The 16,593-nt window shown below is 41.4% G+C and overlaps 1 protein-coding gene across 3 annotated transcripts in view; it reads right to left on the reverse strand.

Moving 5' to 3' along the window:
- Positions 1 to 204: 204 nt before the first annotated feature.
- The window catches only part of rgs12b (regulator of G protein signaling 12b), an 80,064-nt gene continuing 63,675 nt past the window's right edge, over positions 205 to 16,593 (reverse strand). Inside the window, exons 6-19 of one of the 3 annotated variants that reach the window (XM_072464005.1) lie at positions 11,311 to 11,332; positions 5,470 to 5,639; positions 5,200 to 5,292; positions 4,974 to 5,117; positions 4,315 to 4,497; positions 4,054 to 4,204; positions 3,893 to 3,987; positions 3,567 to 3,764; positions 3,370 to 3,443; positions 3,149 to 3,275; positions 2,970 to 3,063; positions 2,821 to 2,888; positions 2,052 to 2,223; positions 205 to 1,800 (exon numbers count right to left, since the gene is read on the reverse strand). In XM_072464005.1, the coding sequence (XP_072320106.1) occupies positions 1,232 to 1,800; positions 2,052 to 2,223; positions 2,821 to 2,888; positions 2,970 to 3,063; positions 3,149 to 3,275; positions 3,370 to 3,443; positions 3,567 to 3,764; positions 3,893 to 3,987; positions 4,054 to 4,204; positions 4,315 to 4,497; positions 4,974 to 5,117; positions 5,200 to 5,292; positions 5,470 to 5,639; positions 11,311 to 11,332 (2,160 nt within the window). In that variant the 3' untranslated portion in view covers positions 205 to 1,231. Of the gene's footprint in view, positions 1,801 to 2,051; positions 2,224 to 2,820; positions 2,889 to 2,969; positions 3,064 to 3,148; positions 3,276 to 3,369; positions 3,444 to 3,566; positions 3,765 to 3,892; positions 3,988 to 4,053; positions 4,205 to 4,314; positions 4,498 to 4,973; positions 5,118 to 5,199; positions 5,293 to 5,469; positions 5,662 to 11,310; positions 11,333 to 16,593 lie in introns of all 3 variants that reach the window. The other 2 variants (XM_072464006.1, XM_072464007.1) reach the window with 2 other exon arrangements.

The following is a 16,593-nucleotide window of genomic DNA, read 5'->3' on the forward strand; positions in this document are numbered from 1 at the left end:
AGAGAAAGATGGAGATATCAATGCAGAAACATCATGACTATCCCAGAATGCACTTAGTATTTATTATTTTTAAGATGACTCCAGAATATATAAATGTGTGCAGAGAAGAGCTGCGGGCCTCAGCGAGACATGTACACATGACAAACAGCGAGAGAATAGAACACATTGGAGGTTGTTTTTGTCTAAGAAAAGAAACGGAGGCTGTTCACATGAGGCTTCACTGAGAGTTCAACCTCTAACAACCATTTATTTGATCTATTTACAAACAGTACAGGCAACTGAACAGAGGCATTTTCTATTGAAACACAGCCCGATGCAGTTCAACAATAACTACCGATGTATGGTTGACTATATACAAACTAATACTTTTATGTAACAGAAAGTAGAAGTATCTTGGATAAATTACCACTTTAATAAAAATATAGTACATGATTAAAGTTAAGTTTGCAAAGTGATCTAAGTCCTCTTTTCCAGCTGTTTGAGAGTGTATTGTGTGATGTAGTGAAATAAAAATAGCTTTGAATCTACGGTAAATAGACTGATTTGAACTTTGTGTGGAGCACTAAATGTACTCAGCGTTTATGAATGGCAAATAAGCCTAAGGCAGCAGAGACAGAAGAAGACCTGGGCAAAATGCAGTTAAATAAATGAACCTGTTTTTCCAGCCCTCGTTTACAAATATGCACTAAAAAGAGGGTTTGTGGAGTACTTCAGACTTTGAATAATGTTTTGATTGTAACTGAACTCTTTATCCTAAAACCACTCTAATAATATTAACAACTTCTAAGATTGATTACAAAACCATGATGGACCAATAAAGTGTAAAAGCTTGCTCGTAGCTGTCTAAAGTGCATGTGAAAGATGTCGGCTACTCTAATTGGCACAAACTCGTCCTTGAGCTCTTTACATTACCACAAAGAAAATCCACAGCTCAGAAGTTCACACAGTTACACAGCACACAGTAAAGTTCAACCCAATGCATCCATTTACTGCTTTCAATTTGATTATTTTCACTTTTCTACAGTAGAAAAAATCTTTCTGTACTCCTGCATTTAATTAACAGTAGTTCTTTTATGTGCACAAAGGGATTCTGTAACCACACTGGTCGATAAAGGTTTGGAGCTCTGGATGCATACTGGGCAGTCCAGACCTTTTTAAAGGTCTGATTTGAAAGTGACATCTCGGAAAGACTTTAGGAGAGAACACAGAGCAGAAGAGCACTTCACTGAGGTCACACAGGGGAGGTACCTGAGCTGGGCCTAGTGTCCTGTGCTTGGTGTTGAGGGCGTGAGGAGGGTTTGCACTGCAGGGCGAAGGGAGTGACATAGTTGAGGCTGGGGCTGCTTATGTCCCCTTCTCCCACGAGAGTCAGCTCAGACAGGGCGTCCTCCTCCAGCATCTGCACAGAGCCGCCCTGGTGAGAGTCCTGCAGCAGTGCGGAGTGGCGCTGATTGCCCTGGGGCGGGTGGATGGGTGAGATGGTGCCGGGGAAGGGGGGAGGAGCTCTACCTCTCCTCCCTCCTCCACTGTCATTGCTCAGCGCAGAGTCCAGGCTCTGGGACTGATGGCTCGCGTTGAGCAGGTGCGTGCCCCCTCCGCCTTTGTCACTTCCGTTGGCTTTATTGCCACGGCGACCAGGGAAGCTGCCGTTATTGGGGTGACGGGAATTGGGGGTGGAGCTACTGGGCTCCGTTGGCGATAGGCGCAGGAAGTCAGGGAGCTGCAGGTCACTTTTGTTTAGCAGGCCTCGCTGGTCGTCTGCTCGGTTACTCTGAGCTTTGGATATGAGGTCGAAGAACTCTGCAGACGCACCGGCAGGTACACACAACAACTGGGTTAAATACTTCACATAACAACGTAACAATATTAAGTAACTACTCTTGGAAACATGCAGAGAATGTTAGTCAAGGCAAAGCTACATTCACTGTGAGTGTGCTACATGTAGCTAGATTTGGAAGCACTTGCAATATAGGGGTAAAGGTTAGTGTGTTACAGCGACACGGCTACAGAAACTACACAACACAACACAAAAGAGCTTGTTCAGTGGTTACCTTCAGCTTCGTCTATATTAATCTTTTTCTGCTTTCTTTTCTCCGGAGCCTTAAGAAGAGAGACAGAGTGGTTGGGTAAAGGCTGGCTGCTTGTATCAGCGCTTGGCCGAGATTTGCCGTTCTCCCCATGGGATTGGGCTGAACCGGCTTTCCCTGAAGGCCTGTCCTCCCCCTGAGGGCCACAAGGAGAGCGGAATGGGGCATTAGAGCCCTGGTAAGTCATCAAGATTCAGGTACGGCAAATGTGATGACAACATGGCCAGAGCACATATGAGGGCATGTTTTACCACATATTTAAAACATGATGGTATGACTTCAAAGACAGTGACGATGTTCCATTGAAATGAATGTCTAATATCTAATCAGCAACACACACTACACCACCAATGGATTAGGCCAACTACCAGCTACAATCTACCTTAACTACAATCTACAAACTACTGATTAATTCCTAACACCAAGTCCAGTTTATGCTGAGTTTCAGAGGAGGATTTGTGATGAAAGAAGAACAAACTGATGCAATCGGCCAATAGTGAGACAGATGCTGAGTCGTGTGGTTTCACATACAGTGCACATACTGTTACAAACAGTTGCAGCGTGACAGATGTTACACCTGGACAGGTTTAAACACAAACAGACATGGTGGACTGAGGACAGTGGGAAAGACACTTAGTGGCGTGACATCATAAACAGGAAGTGGAGACATTCGTTAGGTTATGGAACATTCCAGTGCAAGACAATAATAAAACTGTGCTGGAGGAAGTCTTACTGGTGTTGATTGATTTCTGCTCGTTGATGCAGGAGCAAGACTCTTAGAGGGCCCTACTTTCTGCTTATCTGCAGAAAACATACAAATGAAGAGTATATAGTGTTAGACAAATGAAAATCTCTGCTCAATATGCTCACTGTGTTTATTACCTTTCCCAAACTGATCTGCTACATCTAATACCACCCGTAGTCCATCCAGATTGGATATAGGAAGACCTAGATCTAACGGCTCTGACTCCCCACTCTACATTACACACAGGAACAGGTCAAATGAGGATTCACAAAAAACACCTTTGTTTGTACATACTGATGAGGTGATCCATACGTACAATATGTGCAACTAATTCTGAGAGGTGCAGGCCGTATTTAGCCACCACAGGGCGGAGGACCTCAGTCACTGGTTTGGTGGGCTTTGCCTTCAATCCCACTGAACGGTGGATGGGGACTAAATCAAGTCTGTTATTAAGGAGTAAAACACAATATTTACAATTGTAGCGCAATATCAGATGTTTTATTAATTTAGCTCGACCGTCAGTCTGACATTTAATACCTGAAAAGAGTGCGTTTCTCTAACCGCAGGTCACGAGAGCACAGTGTCATACAGTCCTGGTCCATAACCAATGGCTGCAAAAGGACAAACACAAAAGTAATCAAATAGAACAGTTGGCAGTATGTGTTTCAATTAAACTGTACTTTATTAAACCTATCCCCAAATTGCATCTTTTACATGAAGTGTGTTTTGTGTACCTTTTCCCCTCCGACCAGAAAGAGGTCTATAGCTGCCTGGTTGATGCAAAGTTTCTCACTGAGTCCCAGCATCAGATCTCTGATGGACACTCCAGACCTCAGTGGCACAGAGCAACATGAGCCGTCCGGCAGGGTTATATTACACTGCCTCAAGGGGGCGCTGCTACCTCCTCGCTCTGCCCCACGAGGAGCATCCACCTGAACACCACAACAAACAAGTTGTAACAAGTACAGCTTTTAGAACTTTGTGTTTCAATCACAATTGGAGCATCAAAATAATGTCTGCTATATTACACACAAATAAAATCTGATTTTTTTGGCCAGACCTCATTTTTTCCTGATCCAGATGTCCCAAGCTCTAAACTTGTTCCTGATGAAAGAGAGCCCTGAGATTCACGACGTCCATTGCTCCCAGAATAATCTGAAAGAGTAAAGTCAATCACCTGCACAAATGACACAATAACAGTTTTAGACTCAATAGACTCACTGTAGTTGAAATCAGCCAAGTCGCGTTTCTTTGGGCCTTTTCCAAAACTCCTGTTGCGTGACCAGGAGAAGAACATGCCCTTCTTCTTGTCTCCAGCATCATCACGACTGTCCTCGTTCAGAGAGCGACCTGACTTGCTCTTTTTGTCTTCCTGCAAAACCAGTGTCAACTCAGATGCACAGTAACAAATTGTGTTGATAACAAGGTTGCATCAAAACAACAGAAAATACTGAGCTAGATTCCCACAGAGGGAGAGCGTACCTTCTTAGGGGTGGAGAGGTTGGAGCGGTCTGAGCCGGTGGTGCTGTGCTTTGACGTGGGGCTGCTGGGGACGTGATAGGGGTCTGGCAGGGGCCTGCCCTCCACCTCTGCTAGCATACACTCCTGATACAGCAACGACTTCAGGAACCGCGTGTAACTGTCAAACTTCATTAGATTAAATATCTAAAGGGGAGGCACAAAATTATTTCAAGTCAAAAATATTTGTCTTCAACAGAAAAATGCATTTTGGTCAAACTAAAGCTCATGTGTAGTATTGAGGCTAAAGATGCTTTGTGAGCACATAAGAAAGTGTTAAATGTGTGACATACTGATGCTGGCAGATATCCTTCTGCCTTGTGACTCCTATCACAGTTTCAACTTCTGAACTCAACAGACAAATCAATAGCTCCTTGAAACTTTCCCTCTTAACAACAGACTAATCCATTCACTTCCGTGAAGCTAGACAGACATTTAGAGAGCAAGCTGTGCGTGTGCTAAATCTTATTATGACTTAATGGCAGTGCATTTTGATGCACTTTTATGTTCACTAATAAAGTTTCTTCCTAGAAACTCCAGCTCACATGAGAGGCTGGCTCTGCACATCCTCTGTGTATAGTTGTTTGACAAAGGAGATGTAGTGTATGTAGAGCGGGCAGGACCTGCAGTTGTTGCTCCTTGAACATGTCGGGTCGAGGGGCGTTGAGGATGTCATCGGCAAGCTGAGCCTGACTGTCTATGTTCACCGGAGTCGTAGCTTTACTCGACAGGAAGCTGTTGTAGATCTCCCGTGCGCGCTGAGACAGCTGTAGAGAAACACAGGTTGTGTTTTACTAAACAAGTATTATGGACGATGATGAGAGTAGCAGCCTGTGTTTATAGTGGTACCTGCTTCTTGTCATTCTCAGGAACATGACTGAAAAACTCACAGGCCTGCCAGAACAGGATGTTCTCCTCACTAAACTCCTTCTTGAGGAACTCCTTCAATCAGTGCAAAAACAGGGTTAGACAATGTACAGAGGTCAACAAAAACTGCACATGCGTCATTATTTCATTTATTTCTTGTCAGTTACAATAACATGAAATTCATAATGAAAGTGATGGACATTATTAATTTAGTAGTTGATGTGCTTTGTGAAGAGCGGAGAGTAGCAGTACCGAAAAGTATCGCACTCCCACAGGATCCTGCAGCAGCCTCTCGAAGCACACAGCCCAGCTCGCCACTCTGCGGTCGGTGTGGCGACGGTGGCTCTGGACGCTGGGCAGACTGGCATTACTGTGCAGACTGTTGTCACTGCTGCAGCCCTGCAGCTCCACACTGTTCAGCTCTGCACAGCAAACACAGTCATGCTTTAATCATTGATCTGCACTTGTACATGGTGTGAGCATTAATCAAGCTATAATGATGAATAAATTATATGGCTCATCCATTTAAAGTATAATGATTCCACTGTCCGGGCAGTTGGATTGTCTCGTTTCTTTAAAAAAAAAAAAAAAAAAAAGGGTTAGGGTTATCTAATCCCAGGTAGGGTTGCTAAGAGCATTGAAAATCAGACACCACTCAATACCAAAGATAGTGAGTATAAGACCAAAGTATAAAATATAGTTGTTGTGAGTTCAAGTCCAATCCTCATCATTTACCTGTCTATAACCCCGCTCTTCCCCTTTCACACTACAGCTGTCCAAGATTTTTTTTTTTTAGTATCATGTCAACACTAACCCAAAGCATTCTTAAAACTGTATATAACATTAGTGCAGGAAGGTTAGGGTTAGGGGCATGTTTCTGTGTCAATGATCCCAGTGTTAAAACTTGTAGACGTTCAGAGCTACATGACCAGGCCTGGAGGAAAGCTGAAAATAACTCCAATGATTAAGCTGGAGGACACTTGAAATAAAGTGGGCTGCTCAGAGAAGATAACAGTGAATACTAGGACATCCAGAGGGAGAGTGCTGATCAGGTGCCCCGCGACAGTACAAGCCTGTAAATACATCTGCCCTTAGCTACAGTCTTCTGTGGTTTAACACTTTCGACTTGACAACAAATGCACACTTTCAGCCAGCCTGCTGGTTCTCTGTGGCTGTCACACATATACCAGTAATTCAATCAGTTCATTCAGCCCGTAATGCAGTCATAATGCAGTATGTAGAATTTGCATTTGAAATTTCATACACATGAGTCATGACATGTCATCAGATTTGAGGGAAATACAGCTTTTACTGATAACAATTATTGTAAAGATGATTTATTCTTAATAACAAAGACCTTGACATGATGGCCAAGTTGTTTATGTTGTAATTTGGTGCGTTGGTTCTCAAGACTATTATCTATTATAATTAGAAAGCAGAATGCGCCTGACACTAAATCCGGTTGAACTTTGTAGCTTTTTATGGAACAATCTGATGATAAAATTGTGATTATCGTACGTTTGTTGGCCATTACATGAAGGATTATAGTTAACATTTTTATTGTGATAAACACACCCGTTTTTGACCTGGTTTCAGCAGGTTAGGTGAAGGGAATGGGAGAGGGAATAAACATGCAGATTCCTCAACAAAAACACTACTCCAGATAAAACAACATCATAATATGGCTTGAAAAGCTCGGTAAAGTTGATGTGTTTTTCTCTGTACTTCTCGTCACACAATCACCCTCACATTCCTTTGTTAAATATTTTATCACCTAATCCTGGCTAAACAAAGTAAAGCAGTCTTCCTCCATCTGATAAAATATAAAAGGTGAGAATGACAAATTACTTGGACTCTCCCTCCACAATTGTTGGCTCGTATAGATATCACAAACAGCAAAGCAAAAAGCAAGAACAGAGGCAACTGTTGGTGCAACATTTTAAATGTTGTTTAAAATGTTCAACAAGTGAATTGACGAATCACAACTAATCAATAATAGAAATTGTGGTCAACTAATAGTAATCGAATAATTGTTTACTGGACTAGACACAGACTCCAAAATGTGCCATGAGCTGAGAGAAAAAGTTTTATGACAGAGCAAGAATCACCCAAAAATGACATGAGAAATGTGTAACTTTTGTGCTTTTGCTTAAAACAGTTTTGTCTTTTGTTTATTTTCATGACTGAGGATGAACGGCTTCAGTTCAGCTTTATCCGGTTAAATATAAATAAAATCCAGTATTCGCAGGCTTTCCATGTTCTAAACAACTAATCGATTAATCAAAAGAATAATTAAAAGATTAATCAATTACCAAAATACTTGTTAGATGTTTTAGGTAATTCTAATAAAATAAAACAAAAATAGAACAAAACCAGCTGCATCTTTCTTATCTAATTTTGGAAAAAATTAACAAACAAAAAGGAGAATTTGGGACTAAATCCAAAGCTAAACCTGGACTAGACCAGAACTACACAATGACTAGAACAGGGCCAACAAAAGTCTACATCAGGAACAAAATGGGCTCAATTTAGGACCAAATAACAAGTGTGAATGCACCCTTAAGCCACCGTTATAATCTCACCTGGGTGAAGCTGGTAGGAGCCTGTGTGATGCCAGCGGGGCAGATAACGCATCCTGAGGGCCCCGAGACCCTCCATAATCCATACTCAAACGGCAAAAGCATCACATAGACAAACGTACACACGCCCCAGGCATCAGAAAGACACACAAAAACCAGTGGACTAATAACAATAGGAAATAGATTGAAAAAGAAGTTTGGGAGAACGCTGAACAAGCCAAGAGAAGCTTCACAACACGCTGGCACGGGACGGTAAGCGATCCACGCACACGAGCCGCGGGACGGTGAATAATTTAGAGGGGGCAGGACGAGGTAGATACACCAACACACACCTGTATACAAACTGCAGTATTCACGGGAGAGAAGCTTGCCAAAGGAAGGCCACTACTGAGACTAACGAGAAGCCGTGACCCCCGCGCCGCCAGAGAGAAGCAAATCAATAACAGCTAACACACCGTAGATTGTAGAGGTGTTGTTTCACAGGCACGACCAGAATAAACTGTATGAATAGAGGGCTGTTAGTATAAGGCGATAGATACTAACAGCTCAGTGCTGCTGTGATATACGTGTATGTGAAATGTAATGGTGAGCACTATGTAACCTGGTATACCAAGTATCGTGACTGGACGACTATAGAAAATAATTGTAGTCTTTGATAACTAGACTGTGCAGACTAAAACACATACAACAGAAGACATTATTAAATCAAAATGTCAAGCATAAAAACTATTCTAATTTCCCTTAATAATACACTTAAATAAAGAAAGAAACAAACGCTTGACTTGTCGACTACTAAAATAACACTTAGTTGCAGCACTAGTTATTACTTCGCTTGATTCACAACAGACGTGACGAGAAAAAAATTGTTTTTAACCAATTTTGACCCAGATAAAACTAAAGTATTGCTGCTTGAGGATGTTGATAGAGTATACTTGCAGACAAAATAGTTTTTTTTTAATCAGAAACACTCGTAAATGTTTCCAATGTCATTCTGATGTAATTCCTGCTTTGTCGGAGCCATAAAACCTTTTATATCACATTTCATCTTCTAAAGTGTGTGCACAGTCCACATAACAATTAGCTGATAAATACATTCATCTAAATAATGTACTAGTTGCGTTTAATCAATAAACTTGTTTCAGCCATACATTACATTCATTGCAGTTTTTTTTTTTTTGCAAGATAAACGTATTTAATGTCATACTGTGGAATATTTATGGCAACCATGGAGACAAGCTGGTGTATCATCCAGTTACAAGTTAAAAAAATAAAATAAAAACTATACAAAAAGAAGAAGAATGAGTCTGTTGCCTATAAAATATAAAAGAACATTTTCAAATAGAAAGATAATGAAATCCCAGGTTCAGAGACGTATATTTTATCCCCAATCTTACCATCAGATCAAGAGCCGAGATCTTACTCTTAAAGGGCAAAGTAATCATGATTTCTTCTACTAAATGTAAATAGTGTGAAGCAGAAAGTGTTCTTATCCAAGTCTCCCTTTGAGATGTGATTTTGTGCCTTTGAGACTTTGTGTGTCTGCTGCAGAAACAGAGGCTGGAGATGGTGTAACTTGAAAACAGCTGTATTTGACTCGCTTATTATCAACATGGTGCACTGAAATGTAATATGTCTTCAGTAGTGTGCCATCCAAAATGTTACTACATACAGTTCTAGGGCTGCATAACATATCACAATCCGTATTTATCAAATTGCCAAAGCTGTAATTGTTTAGATAATCTAATATAATCTGCAAAAAGCATTATATCCTGTCTTTTTATGGATAAAATCTGGTTGTATCTGTAGTTTAGATCTAACAAACATGAAAGGAATGGGATTCTTGTATTAGTTTATCCGTTCGTATTTCATTCTTCTCTCAAACGAAGAGAGAAGAATGAAATATGAGACTGAGAGAAGACTTCATTTGAGTCTTTTTAAACATATATCGCACACGCTCAATCTCAATACTTGTCAGTTAAATTATGACAACTCAAGAGTGCATATGTTCCAATCATGCGTTCCAATCATCCAAGTAGCTTCTTCAATATATGTCTGCGTCTTTTAATAACTTTATGCTGTGTGGCTTGTCCTAACATCGACCAGCTGAGGAACAACAGATGAAAAGCATGGGGTAAGCATTGTCCCATTTCAATAAATCATATAAACAACGTTCCAACAATTTACAGTTCTGTTCTTTATCAAAATCACACAATGCGTCTATTTGCCTCATAAAACAGAACAGTTTTCCGCTTCATAGACCTGCTGGAAACGGAAACCCAGTTTAGTGGAATTAGATTATAGCCTTGTGCGTCGTGAAACCCTTTCAATCAGCACAGAGTCAATTATTTTAATTCAGTTACAAACGTTTTTTAAGGTAAAATGTGTAAAGAAATGGAAAGATAAAGACTTAAAAGTTAAAAGGAAGTTAATTCAAATGACTATCTTCTCACAAGTTCCTCCACTAAACAAGTTTATAAAGATGCACAAACAGGGAGCTGTTAAAAAGTAGCATTACTAATTAGCATTTTATGTAGTCTCCAAATGATAAGGAACACAAACAAAGCGGCCCTTTTTCAACCCAAGTCACACCAGTTTTATGATGTAAATGAACCCAACAGCGACCTTCACCAACTTCTCGGGGGAAGACTGTCACGATTCTTATAATAAACAAACGCGCCATACTGTAAGATCTTCACTGTAAACCCGTCCAACAACCGAGGCTCAAGGTGTGAAGAGAACTGAAAACATTGTGTCTGTGATTACTTTTACACAGCTATTTGTGCTGATTCTCACCTCCTCTTCCACCTTGTGCCTCCTGCTGTAAAATGTGCCTTTCATCTTCACTAAAGGCGTCGAAGGAATCTGTTAAACTGAGGAATCAGGGAATTATGCATTCTGCTGTTGTGGGCTCGAGATAATAAGTGTTTACCTTCAAATAAGTGATCTAGAAACTAACTCTGAAGTACTATGAAAAGTATTTTGCCCTTGAAAAAGATGTCTCGATCTCAATGGGTTCTTACCTGTTTTTTTAGAGATTAAAATATGTCTTGTGTACAATGACCATATGAAAAGTTAAGGCAAACATTTCACTTGGTTGCATATAATACATTCAAAATGAATGGTTGGATATTTGTGGACAAGTCAAATAAACAGTTTATTTTGAACTAGGAATACTAGCTACACAATACTTCAACAAAGTTCAAATGTTTATAGTATGCAAGTAGCTACTTATGATTCATGTTAAACTGCAGTTTATAAAACAAGACAACAGGGAATCAATTAAATGCTAATCAAATCAGAAGCTAATGAAATAAAATGTTCAGAACAATAAATCTGATTTTATGCTATGTTTTTCTTCCTTGTTTTTCCCCAGCAGAGCCAGAGGTGACATAGACGTTGTGCTGGTTAAACCAGAAAAAAGCTATATTTCCAGCCATCGTTGGTTGTGATTGTTTTTTTTGTTTTGTGAAATGTAGAGATCAGACAAAACAAACAGAAAGAGTTGTGGACTCACCTCCATCGGAGACTGCATTAGACTGTAAGAAAGCACAGAGAGACATGGGTTAGTGAGGTCCTTCATCACCCGCTCATGGCACAGTGCTCAGGGCTCAAGAGGCAGCTGTCTGGACTTGTCCATGTTTAACTAAGGCTCCATCAAAGCTGATAATTATCTCACTGCACTTTCACATCAGGAGTCAGGAGAGCGCCCACACTATTGTCACATGTGTGGGAGGAAGAGCTGAACTGGCTGTTCTGGCTCTGCAAGTACTCCCTCCCTCCCTCCCTCACTCACTCACTCAGTCAGTCTGACAGAGTGAGTGATGGGTGTGTTCTGTCTATGTGAAGAGGGAACTCTGGGTCTAAACCTGCCCCCAATTATGAGCGTGAGGATTACCTGCCTCACATTCAGCAATTAGACACAGCACTCTAAGAACAACCCAAGTTATAGTATTTGTTATGTACTATAACCATGTTTATTATTGAATAAAAGTGTATTGAAGAGCCTCTTTGTTTTAACTCTATATAACTATGAAGTGACAATTCTAACTTTAAAAACTGGTTCAAAAACGTGACTCAACTGCAATCACAGCCTCATAATGCAATTAATGCAAATGCAATTAATGCCCCTCAATCAAGAGTTTTTATGTGTTTAACAATTATCTCTTGAATAAATTAAGTTCATGAACATAAGTAAGACTGATTAAACCTCAACTGAAACAACACTTCAAATGAAAAGTGTAAACTCTGCTCCAAACTCCAAACTTTAACTGCCACAGGTTCTGCTATTCATGGGTTTCAGGCAAATGATTCCTTTCTGATATTGTGAGGACTTTTCCACAGTCAAAAAGATATTATATTTCGATTTGAAGTGTGTTATTGCTGACAGGGCAAATCCTCCAAATTAGGAAGGAATCCAGCACGGTGGCGCAGCAGGTTAGAGCCTCACAGCGAGCAGGTCCTTGGTTCGAGTCTTTCCGTGTGGAGTTTGCGTGTATGTTCTGCATAGGTTTCCTCAACCACTAAAACATGAATAGGCTCCTCCTCTTGCTTAGAAGTGACAATTGAAAACTATTTGATCATGTTTCAAACTATTGCACAATCTTTTTTTTCCACGTGCATTTTCTCTCTCTACCTTCGTTCTAATTCCATGAGTCTCGCTCTCTCTTTATTTCTCCCTCTTTCTCCTTTTTTACAGTGCAGCGTAAAACACATTCTTTGAAAACGTACTACAGTATCTAGCGGTAAATGTGACTCATGTGGATGTTGAGGATTGCTCCAATGATTTTACTTTCATATTAAAATGATATTGAAGTTTAGAACTGATTTGAGTCATAATTCTTCTGTGTAGCGCAGTAAGTCACAAATGAGCAAAACTTTCTTATTACGGTAGTTCAAAAAGACATTTGTAGATAATAAATTATAAAGTTGTCAAGTACATCTACAGTAGGTAATTTGATATAGTAATAACAGACAACGGAGTCCAATTTTGTCACTAAATAATAAAGAAGCTCAACAGTGACGAGGTTCGGGAGGAAAAAAATCCCACTTATCTTCCCAAAAACTCCAATAAAAAAGAACGTTTTAAAGCTTGCAAATACAAATGTGTTAAGTTATTAGAACGTTTTTTATTTGTGTTTTGGACAGAAAACAACTGTTATGGACATTAGTTATTACAGCTGATGTGCCCCATAATAAGCCTCCATTGTGCCTTTAAACTCTTAATATTTGTCAATGTAATAATCCCTCATTCTTAAGAGTTGGTATTTTGAGAGATTTAGGCAGAAAAATGAATGTGAAATTTACTTCCAGAACTTTGTCTGGCTTTGGATGTTTGATGCATTGCACTGCTGACATAAAAAGAGCGTAATGTATGAATCTTCAGACACTGGTGTGAAGATGCTGGTTGTGGTTGTAATGTATGGACCTTCAGACACTGGTGGGAAGATGCTGGTTGTGGTCGTAATGTATGGACCTTCAGATACTGGTGTGGAGATGCTGGTTGTGGTTGTAATGTATGGACCTTCAGACACTGGTGGGAAGATGCTGGTTGTGGTCGTAATGTATGGACTTTCAGACACTGGTGTGGAGATGCTGGTTGTGGTTGTAATGTATGGACCTTCAGATACTGGTGTGGAGATGCTGGTTGTGGTTGTAATGTATGGACCTTCAGATACTGGTGTGGAGATGCTGGTTGTGGTCGTAATGTATGGACCTTCAGATACTGGTGTGAAGATGCTGGTTGTGGTTGTAATGTATGGACCTTCAGATACTGGTGTGAAGATGCTGGTTGTGGTCGTAATGTATGGACCTTCAGATACTGGTGTGGAGATGCTGGTTGTGGTCGTAATGTATGGACCTTCAGACACTGGTGTGAAGATGCTGGTTGTGGTTGTAATGTATGGACCTTCAGATACAGGTGGGAAGCTGCTGATTGTGGTTGTAATGTATGGACCTTCAGATACTGGTGTGAAGATGCTGGTTGTGGTCATAATGTATGGACCTTCAGATACTGGTGTGGAGATGCTGGTTGTGGTTGTAATGTATGGACCTTCAGACACTGGTGTGAAGATGCTGGTTGTGGTTGTAATGTATGGACCTTCAGACACTGGTGTGAAGATGCTGGTTGTGGTTGTAATGTATGGACCTTCAGACACTGGTGTGAAGATGCTGGTTGTGGTTGTAATGTATGGACCTTCAGATACTGGTGTGGAGATGCTGGTTGTGGTTGTAATGTATGGACCTTCAGATACTGGTGTGGAGATGCTGGTTGTGGTTGTAATGTATGGACATTCAGATACTGGTGTGAAGATGCTGGTTGTGGTTGTAATGTATGGACCTTCAGATACTGGTGGGAAGATGCTGGTTGTGGTTGTAATGTATGGACCTTCAGACACTGGTGTGAAGATGCTGGTTGTGGTTGTAATGTATGGACCTTCAGATACTGGTGTGAAGATGCTGGTTGTGGTCATAATGTATGGACCTTCAGATACTGGTGTGAAGATGCTGGTTGTGGTCGTAATGTATGGACCTTCAGACACTGGTGGGAAGATGCTGGTTGTGGTCGTAATGTATGGACCTTCAGATACTGGTGTGGAGATGCTGGTTGTGGTTGTAATGTATGGACCTTCAGATACTGGTGGGAAGATGCTGGTTGTGGTTGTAATGTATGGACCTTCAGATACTGGTGTGAAGATGCTGGTTGTGGTCATAATGTATGGACCTTCAGACACTGGTGTGGAGATGCTGGTTGTGGTCATAATGTATGGACCTTCAGATACTGGTGTGGAGATGCTGGTTGTGGTCGTAATGTATGGACCTTCAGATACTGGTGTGAAGATGCTGGTTGTGGTCATAATGTATGGACCTTCAGATACTGGTGTGGAGATGCTGGTTGTGGTCATAATGTATGGACCTTCAGATACTGGTGTGGAGATGCTGGTTGTGGTCGTAATGTATGGACCTTCAGACACTGGTGTGAAGATGCTGGTTGTGGTTGTAATGTATGGACCTTCAGATACTGGTGGGAAGCTGCTGATTGTGGTTGTAATGTATGGACCTTCAGATACTGGTGTGAAGATGCTGGTTGTGGTCATAATGTATGGACCTTCAGATACTGGTGTGGAGATGCTGGTTGTGGTTGTAATGTATGGACCTTCAGACACTGGTGTGAAGATGCTGGTTGTGGTTGTAATGTATGGACCTTCAGACACTGGTGTGAAGATGCTGGTTGTGGTTGTAATGTATGGACCTTCAGACACTGGTGTGAAGATGCTGGTTGTGGTTGTAATGTATGGACCTTCAGATACTGGTGTGGAGATGCTGGTTGTGGTTGTAATGTATGGACCTTCAGATACTGGTGTGGAGATGCTGGTTGTGGTCGTAATGTATGGACCTTCAGATACTGGTGTGGAGATGCTGGTTGTGGTCGTAATGTATGGACCTTCAGACACTGGTGTGGAGATGCTGGTTGTGGTCGTAATGTATGGACCTTCAGACACTGGTGGGAAGCTGCTGATTGTGGTTGTAATGTATGGACCTTCAGATACTGGTGTGAAGATGCTGGTTGTGGTCATAATGTATGGACCTTCAGATACTGGTGTGGAGATGCTGGTTGTGGTCGTAATGTATGGACCTTCAGATACTGGTGTGGAGATGCTGGTTGTGGTCGTAATGTATGGACCTTCAGACACTGGTGGGAAGATGCTGGTTGTGGTTGTAATGTATGGACCTTCAGACACTGGTGTGAAGATGCTGGTTGTGGTTGTAATGTATGGACCTTCAGACACTGGTGTGAAGATGCTGGTTGTGGTTGTAATGTATGGACCTTCAGATACTGGTGTGGAGATGCTGGTTGTGGTTGTAATGTATGGACCTTCAGATACTGGTGTGGAGATGCTGGTTGTGGTCGTAATGTATGGACCTTCAGATACTGGTGTGGAGATGCTGGTTGTGGTCGTAATGTATGGACCTTCAGACACTGGTGTGGAGATGCTGGTTGTGGTCGTAATGTATGGACCTTCAGACACTGGTGGGAAGCTGCTGATTGTGGTTGTAATGTATGGACCTTCAGATACTGGTGTGAAGATGCTGGTTGTGGTCATAATGTATGGACCTTCAGATACTGGTGTGGAGATGCTGGTTGTGGTCGTAATGTATGGACCTTCAGATACTGGTGTGGAGATGCTGGTTGTGGTCGTAATGTATGGACCTTCAGACACTGGTGGGAAGATGCTGGTTGTGGTTGTAATGTGTGGACCTTCAGACACTGGTGTGAAGATGCTGGTTGTGGTTGTAATGTATGGACCTTCAGATACTGGTGGGGAGATGCTGGTTGTGGTCGTAATGTATGGACCTTCAGACACTGGTGTGAAGATGCTGGTTGTGGTTGTAATGTATGGACCTTCAGATACTGGTGTGGATATGCTGGTTGTGGTTGTAATGTATGGACCTTCAGATACTGGTGGGAAGATGCTGGTTGTGGTTGTAATGTATGGACCTTCAGATACTAGTGTGAAGTTGCTGGTTGTGGTCATAATGTATGGACCTTCAGACACTGGTGTGGAGATGCTGGTTGTGGTCGTAATGTATGGACCTTCAGATACTGGTGGGAAGTTGCTGGTTGTGGTCGTAATGTATGGACCTTCAGATACTGGTGTGAAGATGCTGGTTGTGGTTGTAATGTATGGACCTTCAGATACTGGTGTGAAGATGCTGGTTGTGGTTGTAATGTATGGACCTTCAGATACTGGTGTGGAGATGCTGGTTGTGGTCGTAATGTATGGACCTTCAGATACTG

The sequence above is a fragment of the Eucyclogobius newberryi genome, unplaced genomic scaffold (assembly GCF_026437365.1).
Source record: "Eucyclogobius newberryi isolate DKJ021-1_F unplaced genomic scaffold, fEucNew1.0.hap1 SCAF_4, whole genome shotgun sequence".
In the NCBI taxonomy this organism is placed as follows: Eukaryota; Metazoa; Chordata; class Actinopteri; order Gobiiformes; family Gobiidae; genus Eucyclogobius; species Eucyclogobius newberryi.